Here is a 20,409-nt window from a genome sequence, read left to right on the forward strand (position 1 = left end):
CTGGATATAAATTGTCCCATTGGTAAGACGCAGCATGGGTTCATGAAGGGAAGGTCATGTTTGACTAATTTGGTGGAATTCTTTGAGAACATTACATGTGCAGTGGACAATGGGGAACCTGTGGATGTGGTGTATCTGGATTTCCAGAAGGCTTTTGACAAGATGCCGCACCAAAGACTGCTACATAAGATAAAGGTGCACAGTGTTACGGGTAATGTATTAGCATGGATAGAGGGTTGGTTAACTAACAGCAAAGAGTGGGGGGTAAATGGGTGTTTTTCTGGTTGGCGATCAGTGACTAGTGGTGTGCCTGAGGGATCAGTGTTGGGACTGCAATTGTTTACGATTTACATAGATGATTTGGAGTTGGGGACCAAGTGCAGTGTGTCAAAATTTGCAGATGACACTAAGATGAGTGGCAGAGCAAAGTGTGCAGAGGACGCTGAAAGTCTGCAAAGGGATATAGATAATCTAAGTGAGTGGGCGAGGGTTTGGGAGATGGAGTACAATGTTGGTAAATGTGAGGTCATCCATTTTGGTAGGAATAACAGCAAAATGGACTATTATTTAAATGGTTAAAAATTGCAGCATGCTGCTGTGCAGAGGGACCTGGGTGTCCTTGTGCAGGAATCACAAAGAGTTGGTTTGCAGGTGCAGCAGGTAATTAAGAAGGCAAATGGAATTTTGTCCTTCATTGCTAGAGGAATGGAGTTTAAAAACAGCGAGGTTATGTTGCAGCTGTATAAGGTGCTGGTGAGGCCACACCGAGAGTACTGTGTACAGTTTTGGTCTCCTTACTTGAGAAATGATATACTGCCAATGGAGGGGGTGCAGAGGAGATTCACTAGGTTGATTCCAGAGTTCAGAGGGTTGGCTTATGAGGAGAGATTGACTGGACTGGGGCTATACTCATTGGAATTCAGAAGAATGAGGGAAGATCTTATAGAAACATATAAGATTATGAAGGGAATAGATAAGATAGAAGCAGGGAAGTTGTTTCCACTGGCGGGTGAAATTAGTACTAGGGGACATGGCCTCAAAATAAGAGGAAGCAGATTTAGGACTGAGTTGAGGAGGAACTTCTTCACACAAAGGGTTGTGAATCTGTGGAATTCCCTGCCCAGTGAAGCAGTTGAGGCTACCTCATTGAATGTTTTTAAGGCAAGGATAGATACATTTTTGAACAGTAAAGGAATTAAGGGTTATGGTGAGCGGGCGGGTAAGTGGAGCTGAGTCCACAAAAAGATCAGTCATGATCTTATTGAATGGCGGAGCAGGCTCGAGGGGCCAGATGGCCAATTCCTGCTCCTAGTTCTTATGTTTGGCGGCCGCCGCAGCCACTGCCCAGGCAGCCGCCAGGGTCACTCATTGTTACAAGCAGGATGGCGGTAGGGCGGTGAAGTTTCTCTCGCTCCCCTACCCCACAGCTCACACCAATAGTTCAAAACCTAAATTCACCAAAATGGGCAATTTTCATACCTTCATGGCTGTCCAGCCCAGAATAGGAGAGAATTTAACCAGATTTCTTTCAATAAAACCAGAATGATTTATTTATAAAACAAAACGCCCTTTTGGTTAAACATGTTGCAGGAACTGGTTAACAGGAAGTGTAACTATCTATCTCTTTTCAAAACCACCCCAGTGTCAGAGCGCATGCACACACAGCCCACGCCCCCACTCTCATCCCCACACATCCCCCCACGCACACCGGACACGCACCCCCCGCACACAAACACATGCACATACTAACACCCAAACAAATGCACATACCAAGCACACGGCAAGTATACAAAACAGACACACTGGCAGACACACAAACACAAGTATACGTGTGCGCGCACAGGGGAGCCGCTCTGAGTGTACACACTCTTTACCTTTCCTTACTCCGGGAAGGCTGATCGCCACTCCATCATCATCTCCAGCACCATCATCAATCAATGCCATACTCCCAAATTCCGTCATCTTCCGACGATCCAGGAATTCCTGAAACACAACCCTGCATCTGTGAAAACTGGGATGTGTCAGCAAAAAGGGCCATTCAACCCATTATCTCCTATCCCACTCTAACATTATTGTTGGTTGAACCCATGTCACTGCCAGTGTGTGGGACCCGTACCCCAGTGAGAGTCAGTGTGTGTGGAACCCGTACCCCAGTGAGAGTCAGTGTGTGTGGGACCCGTACCCCAGTGAGAGTCAGTGTGTGTGGGACCCGTACCCCAGTGAGAGTCAGTGTGTGTGGGACCCGTACCCCAGTGAGAGTCAGTGTGTGTGGGACCCGTACCCCAATGAGAGTCAGTGTGTGTGGGACCTGTACCCCAGGGAGAGTCAATGTGTGTGGGACCCGTACCCCAGTGAGAGTCAGCGTGTGTGGGACCGTACCCCAGTGAGAGTCAGTGTGTGTGGGACCGTACCCCAGTGAGAGTCAGTGTGTGTGGGACCCGTACCCCAGTGAGAGTCAGTGCGTGTGGAACCCGTACCCCAGTGAGAGTCAGTGTGTGTGGGACCCGTACCCCAGTGAGAGTCAGTGTGTGTGGGACCGTACCCCAGTGAGAGTCAGTGTGTGTGGGACCCGTACCCCAGTGAGAGTCAGTGTGTGTGAGACCCGTACCCCAGTGAGAGTCAGTGTGTGTGGGACCCGTACCCCAGTGAGAGTCAGTGTGTGTGAGACCCGTACCCCAGTGAGAGTCAGTGTGTGTGGGACCTGTACCCCAGTGAGAGTCAGTGTGTGTGGGACCCGTACCCCAGTGAGAGTCAGTGTGTGTGGAACCCGTACCCCAGTGAGAGTCAGTGTGTGTGGAACCCGTACCCCAGTGAGAGTCAGTGTGTGTGGAACCCGTACCCCAGTGAGAGTCAGTGTGTGTGGGACCCGTACCCCAGTGAGAGCCAGTGTGTGTGGGACCCGTACCCCAGTGAGAGTCAGTGTGTGTGAGACCCGTACCCCAGAGAGAGTCAGTGTGTGTGGGACCTGTACCCCAGTGAGAGTCAGTGTGTGTGGGACCCGTACCCCAGTGAGAGTCAGTGTGTGTGGGACCCGTACCCCAGTGAGAGTCAGTGTGTGTGAGACCCGTACCCCAGAGAGAGTCAGTGTGTGTGGGACCTGTACCCCAGTGAGAGTCAGTGTGTGTGGGACCCGTACCCCAGTGAGAGTCAGTGTGTGTGGGACCCGTACCCCAGTGAGAGTCAGTGTGTGTGGGACCCATACCCCAGTGAGAGTCAGTGTGTGTGGGACCCGTACCCCAGTGAGAGTCAGTGTGTGTGGGACCCGTACCCCAGTGAGAGTCAGTGTGTGTGGGACCCGTACCCCAGTGAGAGTCAGTGTGTGTGAGACCCGTACCCCAGTGAGAGTCAGTGTGTGTGGGACTTGTACCCCAGTGAGAGTCAGTGTGTGTGGGACCCGTACCCCAGTGAGAGTCAGTGTGTGTGGAACCCGTACCCCAGTGAGAGTCAGTGTGTGTGGAACCCGTACCCCAGTGAGAGTCAGTGTGTGTGGAACCCGTACCCCAGTGAGAGTCAGTGTGTGTGGGACCCGTACCCCAGTGAGAGCCAGTGTGTGTGGGACCCGTACCCCAGTGAGAGTCAGTGTGTGTGAGACCCGTACCCCAGAGAGAGTCAGTGTGTGTGGGACCTGTACCCCAGTGAGAGTCAGTGTGTGTGGGACCCGTACCCCAGTGAGAGTCAGTGTGTGTGGGACCCGTACCCCAGTGAGAGTCAGTGTGTGTGGGACCCATACCCCAGTGAGAGTCAGTGTGTGTGGGATCCGTACCCCAGTGAGAGTCAGTGTGTGTGGGACCCGTACCCCAGTGAGAGTCAGTGTGTGTGGGACCCGTACCCCAGTGAGAGTCAGTGTGTGTGGGACCCGTACCCCAGTGAGAGTCAGTGTGTGTGGAACCCGTACCCCAGTGAGAGTCAGTGTGTGTGGGACCCGTACCCCAGTGAGAGTCAGTGTGTGTGGAACCCGTACCCCAGTGAGAGTCAGTGTGTGTGGGACTCGTACCCTAGTGAGAATCAGTGTGTGTGGGACCTGTACCCCAGTGAGAGTCAGTGTGTGTGGGACCTGTACCCCAGTGAGAGTCAGTGTGTGTGGGACCTGTACCCCAGTGAGAGTCAGTGTGTGTGGGACCCGTACCCCAGTGAGAGTCAGTGTGTGTGGAACCCGTACCCCAGTGAGAGTCAGTGTGTGTGGGACCCGTACCCCAGTGAGAGTCAGTGCGTGTGGAACCCGTACCCCAGTGAGAGTCAGTGTGTGTGGGACCCGTACCCCAGTGAGAGTCAGTGTGTGTGGGACCCGTACCCCAGTGAGAGTCAGTGTGTGTGGGACCCGTACCCCAGTGAGAGTCAGTGTGTGTGGGACCCGTACCCCAGTGAGAGTCAGTGTGTGTGGAACCCGTACCCCAGTGAGAGTCAGTGTGTGTGGGACCCGTACCCCAGTGAGAGTCAGTGCGTGTGGAACCCGTACCCCAGTGAGAGTCAGTGTGTGTGGGACCCGTACCCCAGTGAGAGTCAGTGTGTGTGGAACCCGTACCCCAGTGAGAGTCAGTGTGTGTGGAACCCGTACCCCAGTGAGAGTCAGTGTGTGTGGGACCCGTACCCCAGTGAGAGTCTGTGTGTGTGGGACCCGTACCCCAGTGAGAGTCAGTGTGTGTGGAACCCATACCCCAGTGAGAGTCAGTGTGTGTGGGACCCGTACCCCAGTGAGAGTCAGTGTGTGTGGGACCCGTACCCCAGTGAGAGTCAGTGTGTGTGGGACCCGTACCCCAGTGAGAGTCAGTGTGTGTGGAACCCGTACCCCAGTGAGAGTCAGTGTGTGTGGGACCCGTACCCCAGTGAGAGTCAGTGTGTGTGGAACCCGTACCCCAGTGAGAGTCAGTGTGTGTGGGGGACCCGTACCCCAGTGAGAGTCAGTGTGTGTGGGACCCGTACCCCAGTGAGAGTCAGTGTGTGTGGGACCCGTACCCCAGTGAGAGTCAGTGTGTGTGGGACCCGTACCCCAGTGAGAGTCAGTGTGTGTGGAACCCGTACCCCAGTGAGAGTCAGTGTGTGTGGGACCCGTACCCCAGTGAGAGTCAGTGTGTGTGGAACCCGTACCCCAGTGAGAGTCAGTGTGTGTGGGGGACCCGTACCCCAGTGAGAGTCAGTGTGTGTGGGACCCGTACCCCAGTGAGAGTCAGTGTGTGTGGGACCCATACCCCAGTGAGAGTCAGTGTGTGTGGGACCCGTACCCCAGTGAGAGTCAGTGTGTGTGGAACCCGTACCCCAGTGAGAGTCAGTGTGTGTGGGGGACCCGTACCCCAGTGAGAGTCAGTGTGTGTGGGACCCGTACCCCAGTGAGAGTCAGTGTGTGTGGGACCCCAGTGAGAGTCACAGAATCTCAGAATTGTTATGGTGCAGGCGGAGGCCATTTGGCCCAGCGTGTCTGCACCGACTCTCCAAACGAGCATCATGATTTGGTGGAGGGATGGGACAGGGGATGGGGGGGGTGCTGGGCAAAAAGGAGAAGAGGAGATCCTTGATAGAGGTTCTGGAATGGGGGGAGAATTGTGGGGAAGTGGTGGATATGCCCGAGGACCCTGTCCCCCACGGCACAGAAACATTCTGCGGCTGAGGAAATTGGAGCAACACTGTGTAACCCACACCTGCTGAAATGTGTCAGTGCTGGTGCCAAGGGAATACTCACTCCACCAAAAACACCCCCCAAGGGATCACTCACCTCCATGCCATCCAGGGACAGATTACACGATATCTCAAACTTCTTCACAAGCAGCTGCTCTTTAACGTTGTAAATACAGACAAACTTGGATTGTCCTCCCGCCAGCACTGACTGTCCGTCTGCCGAGTAACACAGTGTAGAGAATGACCTGGGAATGGAACACGAGGTTAACAAGTTGTGGGGCTGCACAGACCTCCATATTGACAGCACACCCTGGCTGCTCCCTGGCCCAGGACACTCACCTGCCCTTAGCCGCCTGCTTGGCCGTGATCTTATCCAGTTCCTTGCGGCCCACCTGCAGATCGTGACGGCCTTCGATGGAGCCAGTCTGCACTGCGTTCTGATGATCCCAGAAGGTGATCTGACCATCCAGAGTAACCACTGCCAGCTCCTTGCCGTCTGGACAGAATGCAATATCTACAACTGAGTGGGGATGGTTCGGACAGATTAGAGACAGCGCTGCACTCATTGCTCATCGCTACATTTAACTACACTTCCAACTTCACAAATATTCCTCACACACCCTCAACAATGCTTCACACACACTGCACAGGGGGCCATTCGGCCCATCATGTGTGTCCATGCCGGCTCTTTCAAACAGCAACCTGATTAGTCCCACTCCATCTCACCACCCTGCAACATTTCCTCCTTCATGTGTTTAATTCCCTGTTGGAGGTTTCTGTAGAATTTGCTTCCTGTGCCCATTCAAGCAGCATGTCCCAGATCACAACAACTCGCTGTGTCAAAAAAAATTCTCATCTCTTCTTTGGCCAGTGATCGTACAGCTGTGCCATCGGGCAAGCATCGTAAAAACATAGTAGATAGGAGCAGGAGGAGGCCATTCAGCCCTTCGAGCTTGCTCCCCCATTCATCACGATCATGGCTGATCGTCCAACTGGGGCGGCACGGTAGCACAGTGGTTAGCTCTGCTGCTTCACAGCTCCAGGGACCTGGGTTCGATTCCCGGCTTGGGTCACTGTCTGTGTGGAGTTTGCACATTCTCCTCGTGTCTGCGTGGGTTTCCTCCGGGTGCTCCGGTTTCCTCCCACAGTCCAAAGATGTGCGGGTTAGGTTGATTGGCCAGGTTAAAAATTGCCCCTTGGAGTCCTGAGGTGTGTAGGTTAGAGGGATTAGCGGGTAAAATATGTGGGGGTAGGGCCTGGGTGGGATTGTGGTCGGTGCAGACTCGATGGGCCTCCTTCTGCACTGTAGGGTTTCTATGATTTCTATAACTCAATAGCCTAATCCTGCTTTCTCCCCATAACCTTTGATCCCATTCGCCCCAAGTGCTATATCCAGCCGCCTCTTGAATACATTGAATAAGGCAAAGGAGAATCCAAAGAGCTTCACAAATACATAAAGGGCAAAAGAGTAACTAGGGAGAGAGTAGGGCCTCTTAAGGATCAACAAGGTCATCTATGTGCGGATCCACAAGAGACGGGTGAGATCCTAAATGAAGATTTTTCATCAGTATTTACCGTTGAGAAAAGCACGGATGTTGGGGAACTTGGGGAAATAAATAGTGATGTCTTGAGGAATGTACAGATTACAGAGAAGGTGGTGCTGGAAGTCAAGGTAGATAAATCCCGGGACCTGATGAAGTGTATTCCAGGACATTGTGGGAGGCTAGGGAGGAAACTGTGGGTCCCCGAGCAGAGATATTTGAATCATCGATAGTCATGGATGAGGTGCCTGAAGATTGGAGAGTGGCAAATGTTGTGCCTTTGGTTAAAAAGGGCTGCAGGGAAAAGCCTGGGAACTACAGGCCAGTGAGCCTCACATCTGTGGTGGGTAAATTGTTGGATGGTATTTTGAGAGACAGGATCTACAGACATTTAGAGATGCAAGGACTGACCAGGGACAGTCAGCATGGCTTTGAGAGTGGAAAATCATGTCTCACAAATGTATTGAGTTTTTTGAAGGGTAACCAAGAAGGTAGATGAGGGCAGTGCAGTTGATGTTGTCTACATGGACTTTAACAAGGCCTTTGGCAAGGTACCGCATGGTAGGTTGTTGCATAAGGTTAAATCTCACGGGATCCAGGGTGAGGAATCTAAATGGATACAAAATTGGCTTCTTGACAGAAGCCAGAGAGTGGTTGTAGGGACTTGTTTTTCAAACTGGAGGCCTGTGACCAGCGGTGTGCCTCAGGGATCAGTGCTGGGCCCACTGTTATTTGTCATTTATATTAATGATTTGGATGAGAATATAGGGGGCATGGTTAGTAAGTTTGCAGATGACACCAAGATTGGTGGCATGGTGGACAGTGAGGAAGGTTATCTCCAATTGCAACGGAATCTTGATCAATTGGGCCAGTGAGCTGACGAATGGCAGATGGAGTTTAATTTAGACAAATGCGAGGTGATGCATTTTGGTAGATTGAACCAGGGCAGGACTTACTCAGTTAATGGTAGGGCGTTGGGGAGAGTTACAGAACAAAGAGATCTAGGGGTACATGTTCATAGCTCCTTGAAAGTGGGCTCACAGGTGGACAGAGTGGTGAAGAAGGCATTCAGCATGCTTGGTTTCATCGGTCAGAACATTGAATACAGGAGTTGGGACGTCTTGTTGAAGTAGTACAAGACATTGGTAAGGCCACACTTGGAATACTGTGTGCAGTTCTGGTCACCCTATTATAGAAAGGATATTATTAAACTAGAAAGAGTGCAGAAAAGATTTACTAGGATGCTACCGGGACTTGATGGATTGAGTTATAAGGAGAGGCTGAATAGACTGGGACTTTTCTCTCTGGAGCGTAGGAGGCTGAGTGGTGACCTTATAGAGGTCTATAAAATAATGAGGGGCGTAGACAAGGTAGATAGTCAACATCTTTTCCCAAAGGTAGGGGAGTCTAAAACTAGAGGGCATAGGTTTAAGGTGAGAGGGGAGAGATACAAATGGGTTCAGAGGGGCAATTTCTTCACACAGAGGGTGGTGAGTGTCTGGAACAAGCTGCCAGAGGTAGTAGTAGAGGCGGGTACAATTTTGTCTTTTAAAAAGCATTTAGACAGTGACATGGGTACAATGGGTATAGAGGGATATGGGCCAAATGTGGGCAATTGGGACTAGCTTCGGGGTTTAAAAAAAAAGGGGTGCCAAGGACAAGTTGGGCCGAAGGGCCTGTTTCTGTGCTGTAAACCTCTATAACTCTATGTCCAGTGACCGGTGTGTCTCAGTCCACTCACTCTCTGAATATATAAAGTTACTGTCTCACCATCGGAATTCAGGCGAAGGGTTTCTTTAGTTCTCCAGCTGTCGAACATATCCCACAACTGCACTGTTTTATCCCACGATGCACTGGCCAGGAGTGTGTGTGTTGGGCTGAAGGTTAGGCTGCTGATTGGACCCGTGTGTCCTGCCAGAACCTGGGAACAAGTCATTTAAACACAACCAAACATTTCAGTCATGATGCAAGTAACCCGTCCCACCCAGCGCCAGACACTGCTGCTCGCAAACTAACACCATGTGCAGCCCTCACTCTCCCGCGTTCCTTCGCCACGTTTACACCCACTCCTCAGCGTGTTTATCAACCCTCCAGCCACCCTGTCTGACCTGTTCCCTCCCGCCCCCTGTACTCTATCCCAGAGTATGGCTGCCTGGGACACAGGAAGACCGGGGGCCTGGCTGCTGGGGGCGCGGGGAGACCGGGGGCCTGGCTGCCGGGGGCGCGGGGAGACCGGGGGCCTGGCTGCCGGGGGCGCGGGGAGACCGGGGGCCTGGCTGCCGGGGGCGCGGGGAGACCGGGGGCCTGGCTGCCGGGGGCGCGGGGAGACCGGGGGCCTGGCTGCCGGGGGCGCGGGGAGACCGGGGGCCTGGCTGCCGGGGGTGCGGGGAGACCGGGGGCCTGCCTGCCGGGGGCGCGGGGAGACCGGGGGCCTGCCTGCCGGGGGCGCGGGGAGACCGGGGGCCTGCCTGCCGGGGGCGCGGGGAGACCGGGGGCCTGCCTGCCGGGGGCGCGGGGAGACCGGGGGCCTGCCTGCCGGGGGCGCGGGGAGACCGGGGGCCTGCCTGCCGGGGGCGCGGGGAGACCGGGGGCCTGCCTGCCGGGGGCGCGGGGAGACCGGGGGCCTGCCTGCCGGGGGCGCGGGGAGACCGGGGGCCTGCCTGCCGGGGGCGCGGGGAGACCGGGGGCCTGCCTGCCGGGGGCGCGGGGAGACCGGGGGCCTGCCTGCCGGGGGCGCGGGGAGACCGGGGGCCTGCCTGCCGGGGGCGCGGGGAGACCGGGGGCCTGCCTGCCGGGGGCGCGGGGAGACCGGGGGCCTGCCTGCCGGGGGCGCGGGGAGACCGGGGGCCTGCCTGCCGGGGGCGCGGGGAGACCGGGGGCCTGCCTGCCGGGGGCGCGGGGAGACCGGGGGCCTGCCTGCCGGGGGCGCGGGGAGACCGGGGGCCTGCCTGCCGGGGGCGCGGGGAGACCGGGGGCCTGCCTGCCGGGGGCGCGGGGAGACCGGGGGCCTGCCTGCCGGGGGCGCGGGGAGACCCGGGTCTGGCTGAGCCGTTCTTGTGCACAGCATTAGGAACGTTTGCATGTCCACAGCAATGAGTAAGAGTCATACATACATCGAGTAAGCGGCCAGTCTGCATCGACCACACAAATACTTCAAAGGAATCCTGTGAACCAGCGCAAACAATCTCCCCGCTCACATCCACAGCCAACGAGAAGAACTGAGTGGGCCGCGGCGATGTGAATGTGCGGAAATTCCGATACCTGAGAAAAATAAACAGCTAGTTCAGCAACTTCACTCTGAACCCCGACAATCCGAGCGACAGCCTCACTCTGAACCCCGACAATCCGAGCGACAGCCTCACCCTGAACCCCGACAATCCGAGCGACAGCCTCACCCTGAACCCCGACAATCCGAGCGACAGCCTCACCCTGAACCCCGACAATCCGAGCGACAGCTTCACCCTGAACCCCGACAATTCGAGCGACAGTCTCACTCTGAACCCCGACAATCCGAGCGACAGCCTCACCCTGAACCCCGACAATCCGAGCGACAGCTTCACCCTGAACCCCGACAATCCGAGCGACAGCTTCACCCTGAACCCCGACAATCCGAGCGACAGCTTCACCCTGAACCCCGACAATCCGAGCGACAGCCTCACCCTGAACCCCGACAATCCGAGCGACAGCCTCACCCTGAACCCCGACAATCCGAGCGACAGCTTCACCCTGAACCCCGACAATCTGAGCGACAGCCTCACCCTGAACCCCGACAATCCGAGCGACAGCCTCACCCTGAACCCCGACAATCCGAGCGACAGCCTCACTCTGAACCCCGACAATCCGAGCGACAGCCTCACTCTGAACCCCGACAATCCGAGCGACAGCTTCACCCTGAACCCCGACAATCCGAGCGACAGCTTCATCCTGAACCCCGACAATCCAAGCGAGAACCTCACCCTGAAATGAAGTTCAAAGTGGCCAACTCACACAAGACCCCCAAACCCCAATGCCAGCACCAAGACTCCCAAACACACTCAACACCAATAATCACTAAGATATTTATATGGCTGGGCCCAATTCAGTTTCCGATCAATGGTATCCCGCAGGATATTGACAGTGGGGGATTGAGTGATGGTAATGCCATTGAATGTCAAGGGGCGATGAATAGATTCTCTCTTGTTGGAGATGGTTATTGCCTGACCCTTGTGGTGTGAATTAGACACTTGTGTCTAAGTGAGTGGGTGAGGGTCTGGCAGATGGAGTACAATGTTGGTAAATGTGAGGTCATCCATTTTGATAAGAATAACAGCAAAATGGACTATTATTTAAATGGTAAAAAATTGCAGCATGCTGCCGTGCAGAGGGACCTGGGTGTCCTTGTGCAGGAATCTCAAGGAGTTGGTTTGCAGGTAATTAAGAAAGCAAATGGAATTTTGTCCTTCATTGCGAGAGGGATGGAGTTTAAAAACAGCGAGGTTATGTTGCAGCTGTATAAGGTGCTGGTGAGGTCACACCTGGAGTACTGTGTACAGTCTTGGTCTCCTTGGGAAAGGATATACTGACACTGGAGGGGATGCAGAGGAGATTCACGAGGTTGATTCCAGAGTTGAGAGGGTTGGCTTATGAGGAGAGACTGAGTAGACTGGGACTATACTCATTGGAATTCAGAAGAATGAGGGGAGATATTATAGAAACATATAAGATTATGAAGGGAATAGATAAGATAGAAGCAGGGAAGTTGTTTCCACTGGTGGGTGAAACCAGAACGAGGGGCATGCCCTCAAAATAAGGGGAAGCAGATTTAGGACCGAGCTGAGGAGGAACTTCTTCACCCAAAGGGTTGTGAATCTGTGGAATTCCCTGCCCAGTGAAGCAGTTGAGGCTACCTCATTGAATGTTTTTAAGGCAAGGATAGATAAATTTTTGAACAGTAAAGGAATTAAGGGTTACGGTGAGCGGACGGGTAAGTGGAGCTGAGTCCCTGAAAAGATCAGCCATGATCTTATTGAATGGCGGAGCAGGCTCGAGGGGCCAGATGGCCTACTCCGCTCCTAGTTCTTATATTCTTATAAATGTTACTTGCTACTGATCAACCCAGCCTGGACATTGTCTACAGAAAGCAGCCAATTACCGCCCCATCAGTCTACTCTCGACCATCAGTAAAGTGATGGAAGGGGTCATCGACAGTGCTATCAAGCAGCACCTGCTCAGCAATAACCTGCTCAGTGAAGCCCAGTCTGGGTTTCGCCAGGGTCACTCAGCTCCTGACCTCATTACAGCCTTGGTTCAAACATGGACAAAAGAACTGAACTCCAGAGGTGAGAGTGACAGCCCTTGACATCAAGGCCGCATTCGACCGTGTGTGGCATCAAGGAGCCCGAGCGAAACTGGAGTCAATGGGGATCAGGGGGGAAACTCTCCGCTGATTGGAGTCATACCCGGCACTAAGGAAGATGGTTGTGGTGGTTGGAGGTCAATGATCTCAGCTCCAGGACATCACTGCAGGAATTCCCCAGGGTCAGTGTCCTCGACCCAACCATCTTCAGCTACTTCATCAATGACCTTCCCTCCGTCATAACGTCAGAAGTGGGGATGTTCGCTGATGATTGCACAATGTTCAGCACCATTCACAACTCCTCAGATGCTGAAGCAGTCCATGTCCAAATGCAACACGATCTGGACAATATCCAGGCTTGGGCTGACAAGTGGCAAATAACATTCGCGCCACACAAATGCCAGGCAGTGACCATCACCAATAAGAGAGGATCTAACCACCTCCCCCTGATATTCAATTACATTACCATCTACAAGGCACAAGTCAGGAGTGTGATGGAATACTCCCCACTTGCCTGGATGGGTGCAGCTCCAACAACACTCAAGAAGCTCAACACCATCCAGGACAAAGCAGCTTGATTGCTACCCCTTCCACAAACATCAAATCTCTCCACTACTGATGCTCAGTAGCAGCAGTGTGTACTGTCTCCAAGATGCACTGCAGCAACTCACCAAGGTTCCTTAGGCAGCACCTTCCACCTAGAAGGACAAGAGCAGCAAATACTTGGGAACACCCCCACCTGCAAGTTCCCCTGCAACTCACTCACCATCCTGACTTGGAAATACATCACCGTTCCGGCACTGTCACTAGGTCAAAATCCTGGAACTCCCTCCCTAACAGCACTGTGGATGTACCTACCCCTCAGGGACTGCAGCGATTCAAGAAGGCAGCTCACCATCCCCTTCTCAAGGGGCAATTAGGGATGGGTAATAAATGCTGGTCTAGCCAGCAACACCCACAACCCATGAAAGAACATTTAAAAACTAGGTTTTGCTACATCTGGTCACAGACGGTTTGGGTATTTGAAGAGGTGTGAACGACAGCATCAACGTACGAGGCGCACTAACTGAACAAGCCGCGGCTGAGCTAAATCCACAGATAACTCACCTGTGAAGGTCAAATGCTCGGACTGTCCCATCCAGAGCGGCACTGAGTACCACAAACCCAGTGGAGTTAAAGGTAACCGCGGTAACACTGCTCGTGTGTTCAGTAAATGTTACGATGCAGAAACCACTGCTTGTATTCCAAACCTTCACCTGATGAAAGGGCAAAGGGCACAGGTCAGTCACTGGAACCTACTCAACAAGACGGCAGTTACAGGGAACACACCAATAACAGAGGGCAGAGGGCACAGGTCATTTCCGGGGAACAACTGAACCAGAGCGCAAACAACAATAGTCCAAACACCTTGATTAGTGATCACCTCCCCAGATTCTCCCTCAATCCCACCCTCTCCCCGTATCCCTCAATCCCACCTTCTCCCCGTATCCCTCAATCCCACCCTCTCTGCGTATCCTTCAATCCCACCCTCTCCCCGTATCCCTCAATCCCACCTTCTCTCCGTATCCTTCAATCCCACCCTCTCCCCGTGTCCCTCAATCCCACCTTCTTTCCGTATCCCTCAATCCCACCTTCTCCCCGTATCCCTCAATCCCACCTTCTCCCCGTATCCCTCAATCCCACCTTCTCCCCGTATCCCTCAATCCCACCTTCTCCCCGTATCCCTCAATCCCACCTTCTCCCCGTATCGCTCAATCCCACCTTCTCCCCGTGTCCCTCAATCCCACCCTCTCCCCGTATCCCTCAATCCCACCCTCTCCCCGTATCCCTCAATCCCACCTTCTCCCCGTATCCCTCAATCCCACCTTCTCCCCGTATCCCTCAATCCCACCTTCTCCCCGTGTCCCTCAATCCCACCCTCTCCCCGTATCCCTCAATCCCACCTTCTCCCCGTATCCCTCAATCCCACCTTCTCCCTGTATCGCTCAATCCCACCTTCTCCCCGTATCCCTCAATCCCACCTTCTCCCCGTGTCCCTCAATCCCACCCTCTCCCCGTATCCCTCAATCCCAGCGTTGCTCTTTTGAAATAATTCTGAACTGAGTAAATAACCAGGACAGGAGAAGTGAACAGTGACAATAACCACATTTAATGGTCATGTCACTGGACTCTAAGCCATGTGGTCAGACTAACATTCTGGGGATGTGGGTTCAAATCCCAGCTGGTGTTATTTAAATTTAATTAATACATTGGAATGATTAATAAAAATCTGGAATTACAAGTTTCAGTAATGGTGACCACAAAACTGTCTCTGATTATCTGGCGAATGTCCTTTAGGAAAGGAAATCTGCCGTCCTTACCTGGTCTGGCCAACATGTGACTCCAGAGCCACAGCAATGTGACTGACTAAATGTCCTCTGAAATTACCGAGTGAGATACTTGGTTGTAAGAAAAACTGGGACAGAAAGACTGCAGAGGCTCAAAGTGGCAGCTTTCCACCACAATCAACAAAACACCCCCAGCCCAGGAAGGAATAAAAAGAACGCTCGGTAAAACCATCGCTTGTCGATGCTTCAATCTGAGTTCAGTGACTGAGCTACTTCACAAAGACAAGCTGAGTATTGATATCGAGCGAAGGCCGCACCTTCCCATCATCTCCCCCGGTGACGATATATTGAGCATCTGGAGAGTAGCACAGGGCAGCCATGTTGTTGAAGTGTCCTTGCTGTTTGAGTACGTAGGATTCACTCTGCCACTCCCACACCAGGAGCTGGCCCACACCTGAAACATACACAGGAAATATTACAGCTGGCAGCCCCTTTACCTGACACACACCGTCCCAAATAAATCAGTTACAGCAATAAATCCCCAATCCCAGCACTGTATCACTCAATCCCACCTGCCATACCTGCCGAATCCTAACTTCACACCATTCCCCTCAGTCCCTTCTTTCCCCAACTCATCCACAAGCGTTTCAATTCCTCCAATCAGATCACTGCCTCTGTCACAGCTCTGATCACAAGTGACTGAGACCGAGCTAAACTTTCCCTCCACATCTTGTCTGCAGCCTCCGATACCCGCCCTCCCTGAATGTGCAGAAATCTCCTCCAACAGCACGTGGGATTACTGAAGTCAATGTCTGCAGTCGATTATAAACCTCATTCCCGAGTACCCGGCTCCATCACTGTTCCAAGCAGAGTCTGTGTCATATTTAATCTCCAGCTTCTGACACCTGCACAAATCTCCAAAGTAAACCCCTTCACAATTTGGTACATTTCAATGAGATCACCTCTCATTCTGCACGGTGCCACAGGGGTTAGCACTGCTCTCTCTCAGCACCAGAGACCCGGATTCAATTCCGGCCCTGGGTCACTGTGTGTGTGGAGTCTGCATGTTCTCCCCGTGTCTGCGTGGGTTTCCTCCGGGTGCTCCGATTTCCTCCCACACTCTGACGATGTGCAGGGTCGGTGGATTGGCCACAGTAAAGGCAGGATGTTATGGGAATAGGGCTCGGAGGTGGGCCTGGGTAAGATGTGCTTTTGGGGAGTCGGTGCAGACTCGATGGGCCGAATGGCCTCCTTCTGCACTGTAGGGATTCTATGATTCTTCTAAACTCCAAAGAATTTGAATCCAATTTACTCCACCTCTCATCACAGGACATCCCCTCACCCAGGGGCCAATCCAGTGAACCTTCACTATGCTGCCTCCAATGCCAGTATATCCTTTCTTAAATATGGAGACCAATTTTTTTTTAAAAACTGTTTCTTCACGGGATGAGGGTGTCGCTGGCTAGAACAGCATTTATTGCCTATCCATAATTGCCCATGAGAAGGTGGTGGTGAGCTGCCTTCTTGAATCGCTGCTGTCCCTGTACTGTAGGTACACCTACAGTGCTGTTAGGGAGGGAATTTCAGGATTTTGAGCCAGCGACAGTGAAGGAACGGTGATATATTTCCAAGTCAGGACGGTGAATGGCTTGAGGGGAACTTGCAGGTGGTGGCGTTCCCAGGTATCTGCTGCCCATGTCCTTCTAGATGGAAGTGGTCGTGGGTTTGGAAGGTGCTGCCTAAGGAATGTTGGTGAATTGCTGCAGTGCATCTTGTAGATGATGCACATGGCTGCCACTGTGCGTCAGTGGTGGAGGGAGTGAATGTTTGTGGATGGGCTGCCAAGCAAGCAGGCTGCTTTGTCCTGGATGGTGTTGTGTTGAGTGTTGTTGGAGCTGCACTCATCCAGGCAAGTGGAGATTATTCCAAGGTGGGCCAGCACAGTGGTTAGCACTACTGCCTGGGGGCTATAGATAGGCCTAGAGGTAGGGATATGATCAGCGCAACTTGTGGGCCGAAGGGCCTGTTTGTGCTGTGGCTTTCTATGTTCTATGTTCTATGCCTCACAGCACCAAGGACCCGGGTTCAATTCTGACCCCGGGTCACTGTCTGTGGAGTCTGCACATTCTCCCCGTGTCTGCATGGGTTTCCCCCGGGTGCTCCGGTTTTCTCCCACAGTCCAAAGATGTGCGGGTTAGGTGGATTGGCCATGCTCAATTGGTCCTTAGTGTCAGGGGCCAGCTAGGTCAAATACACGGGGTTATGGGGATAGGGTCTGGGTGGGATTGTGGTCGGTGCAGACTCAATGGGCCAAATGGCCTCTTTCTGCACTGTAGGGTTTCTATGGTTCTAACGAAGACCTGTACAAATGTAGTTAGAATTTCTTATTCCTGTACTCCAATCTCCTTATAATTAAAGGCCAACATGCCAATTGCCCTCCTAATTGCTTGCTGCAGCTGTTTGCTAACTTTCTGCGCTCCTTGCACAATCACACCCAAGTTTCTCTGATCAACATTTCAAAAAACTTAATGGCCTTTTAAAAAGGATTCTGTTTTTCTATTCTTATGACCAAAGTGAAGAATGTCTCACTGCCCGCATTATAATCCATCCGCCATCTTGCTCCCGCTCACCCGTTGCTTGCAGGCTCTGTGTCCCCCCCCACAGCTTACCTTCCCATCTAGTTTGGTTTCATCAATAAACACTGTCCCAGTCAATGTAACAGACGCTTTCTCACCTGGGCACCCGAATGCGATCCAGTCCCCAGACATGTTAATGGAAATGGACTCGATCCTCTGGTCTGAAATACTGGAAACACGAGAGGAGTCAGGAGCAGCATACTGCCGGAGGCTGGAGACACTCACTCAACATTCCCACTCGGCTGGGCTCAGACCGAACCCACCCCCCGGCTCCACTGCCTCTCCACGAGGGGAGACTGAGTTATGAAGCTGGAACCCCTCACCACAGGCTTTAGTCCTGGGGCTGACAGAAAATTAGATTCGGGAAGATTCTTCCGATTATTCACCCCTCCCACCCTCCATAACCTGCCCCCAGCTTGCTGCCCTCCCCATTTCACACCTTAGCCTTTACCTGAGGGAGTGGATGAGGTTAATTTCAGGCAGCTCGTGAAGGTGGAATATTCCTGAGGCAAATCCGGTGACCAGGAGGTGAGTTTTCTTATGGAAGGCAGCAGCTGTGAGGTCATTGAAATCCTTCTCTTTGTTGAAGAAATGCCTTGGGGGGAAAAAAGTGAAAATACTGAGGCAGAAATCATAAAGTGAGTGAGCACACCCGATAACCAGGGGCAGGCCAGAGGCGGCACGGCAGACAGAGAGCACCTCAGCACACAGGGAGAGGGCTGGGGGAAGCACGGGCAAGGGAGTTCTCGTGTAAATGGTGAGAGATTGCAGAGGGATCTGGGTGTCCTATGCATGAATCACAAAAGACTGGTACGCAGGTACAGCAAATAATTAATAAAGTTAATAGAATGTTATCATTTATTGCAAGGAAATTGATTACAAAAGCAGGAAGGTTATGCTTCAGTTACACAGGACATTGGTGAGACCACATCTGGAGTGTTGTGTACAGTATTGGTCTCCTTATTTAAGGAATAATGTAAACGTGTTGGACATAGCTCAGGGAAGGTTTACCAGGTTAATACCTGGAATGGGTGGGTTTTTATGAGGAAACAAAACGGACAGGCTAGGCCTCTGTCCAGTGGAGTTGAGCAGAATAAAAGGTGACGGAGTTGAAAGATACAAGATCCTGAGGGGTACTGACAGGGTGGATGTGGACAGGACGTTTCTTCTTGTGGGTGAATCTACAACTGGGGCTCACTGTTTAAAAATAAGGGAAAGTCCATTTAAAACAGAGATGAGGAGGAATCTTTTCTCTCAGAGAGCGCTGCATCTCTGCAACTCTTTCTGAGAAAGCAGCAGAAACAGAGTCTGAATATTTTTTAAGGCTGTGGTGGATAGATTCTAGGTAAGCAAGGGGGGGTGACGAGTTACAGGTTATTGGTGGGGGTGCGGGGGTGGGGGTGGGAGGGAGTGGGATGCAGATTTGAGGTTACCATCAGATAAGCCATGATCTTATTAAATAGCAGAGCAGACTCGAGGGGCTGAATGGCCTTCTCCTCCTCGTTTGTATGAGAGGGAGAGCGTGCGAGAAGAACTTTTAATCCAACCCAGAAGCACAGCGTTGAGAGAGGGGACAGCAGGCTTACCGGCCGGCGATTAAGAGGGCAATGATGCCGATTAGGGAGGCAATGAAAGTGACTTGAGGTGACCCGTCCATCTTTACAGTTGGCGGATGGAAAGTGGCTAGCCAGTGAGAGATTGTGTTCAGAAGCGTATACACCAATGAGCGCAAGATTCAGGTCAAAGCGCATGTGAGAGAGAGAGAGTGTGTAAGCGAGAGATAGAGATGGCCAGAGACACTTGCAGACAGACTGACAACAACGACAGACACATTGTCAGAGAGAAACAAAACTGAGTGTGTCTGGATCATTTCTTACTTTGCAACACGTGAATATTTCACTTTCCCAATCTTCTCCTGCTCGGATTCCACTTTGCCACGAATCACATCTGCATTTGCCCCCCCGAATTCCTCATTCTGATTGCTATCTGCTTTTCTCTTGCTCTTTGGGGGTTGCAGGTCCTCAATGTCTGTATCACATTGCCACACACACAGTGCAGCATCCTGACTCAGAGTGTAAATCTGCAGCAACAAAACATCACCTTTATAGCCACAGCAAATTTACCCCCACACCGCAGAGACACCAGCAGCAAGATTCAAACTGCAGCAGCCCTTCAGCCTAACCCCGGGCTCTGAGGCCAACACTGGCTCCTCAGGCTGACAGCTGTGAATTCCAAATGATGTGGGGGCAGAATCATAGAATCCTACAGTGCAGGAGGCGGCCATTCGGCCCATTGAGAGTTCTCTGCTTAGTAAGCGAATGAAATTGACAGCTACTCACGTCCAAACTCTTCTCTTCAAAAAAGCAGGCGACAATGGAATCTTTGTGCCCTCCCAGTGAGTAGTAAATGAGATTGTGCCAGCGTTGTGTTCCAAACACCCAGGTACTGCTGTCCTTACTGCCCACTGCAAAACATCTGCAACACACAACACAGCCCTTCAAGCAGCCAGATTCCAGCTTACAGCAATCAGACTGAACACTCCACTCGAAGATACATCAGAAAATAACACTCAGAAAACAAAGCAGTGCGGATACTGGAAATCCAAAATAGAAACAGAAAATGCTGGATAAACTCAGACTCTATCAGGATTGCTTCATCTATAATTCCCTGTTTTCTCTCTACCTCCCTTTTTGAACATTGGAGTGACATTAGCTACCCACCAATCTGCAGGGACTGTTCCAGAGTCTATAGAATCCAGGAAGATGACCTATGTATCCACTATTTCCAGAGCTCCTTCCTTAAGTACTCTGGGATGTAGGTTTTCAGGCCCTGGGGATTTATCCGCCTTCAATTCCATCAACTTTCCCAGCACCATTTCTCTACTAATATTGATCTCCCTCAGTTCCTCCCTCTCACTAAATCTTGCATTGTCCAACATGTCTGGTAAGTTATTTGTGTCC

At 52.3% G+C, this 20,409-nt stretch overlaps 1 protein-coding gene across 3 annotated transcripts in view; it reads right to left on the reverse strand.

The window, feature by feature from the left end:
- The window catches only part of pwp2h (PWP2 small subunit processome component), a 55,790-nt gene that overhangs the window by 13,144 nt on the left and 22,237 nt on the right, over positions 1-20,409 (reverse strand). For all 3 annotated transcript variants that reach the window (XR_013499931.1, XM_078233070.1, XM_078233071.1), the window contains exons 6-16: positions 19,789-19,924; positions 19,327-19,529; positions 17,901-18,044; positions 17,548-17,618; positions 15,131-15,267; positions 13,594-13,742; positions 10,265-10,412; positions 8,922-9,072; positions 5,950-6,130; positions 5,708-5,855; positions 1,875-1,983 (exon numbers count right to left, since the gene is read on the reverse strand). Coding sequence is in view for 2 of the 3 variants with exons in the window: in XM_078233070.1 (XP_078089196.1) it covers positions 1,875-1,983; positions 5,708-5,855; positions 5,950-6,130; positions 8,922-9,072; positions 10,265-10,412; positions 13,594-13,742; positions 15,131-15,267; positions 17,548-17,618; positions 17,901-18,044; positions 19,327-19,529; positions 19,789-19,924 (1,577 nt within the window). In the remaining variant the exon portion in view is untranslated. The remainder of the gene's footprint in view (positions 1-1,874; positions 1,984-5,707; positions 5,856-5,949; positions 6,131-8,921; positions 9,073-10,264; positions 10,413-13,593; positions 13,743-15,130; positions 15,268-17,547; positions 17,619-17,900; positions 18,045-19,326; positions 19,530-19,788; positions 19,925-20,409) is intronic.

This window comes from Mustelus asterias, chromosome 17 (assembly GCF_964213995.1).
Source record: "Mustelus asterias chromosome 17, sMusAst1.hap1.1, whole genome shotgun sequence".
In the NCBI taxonomy this organism is placed as follows: domain Eukaryota; kingdom Metazoa; phylum Chordata; class Chondrichthyes; order Carcharhiniformes; family Triakidae; genus Mustelus; species Mustelus asterias.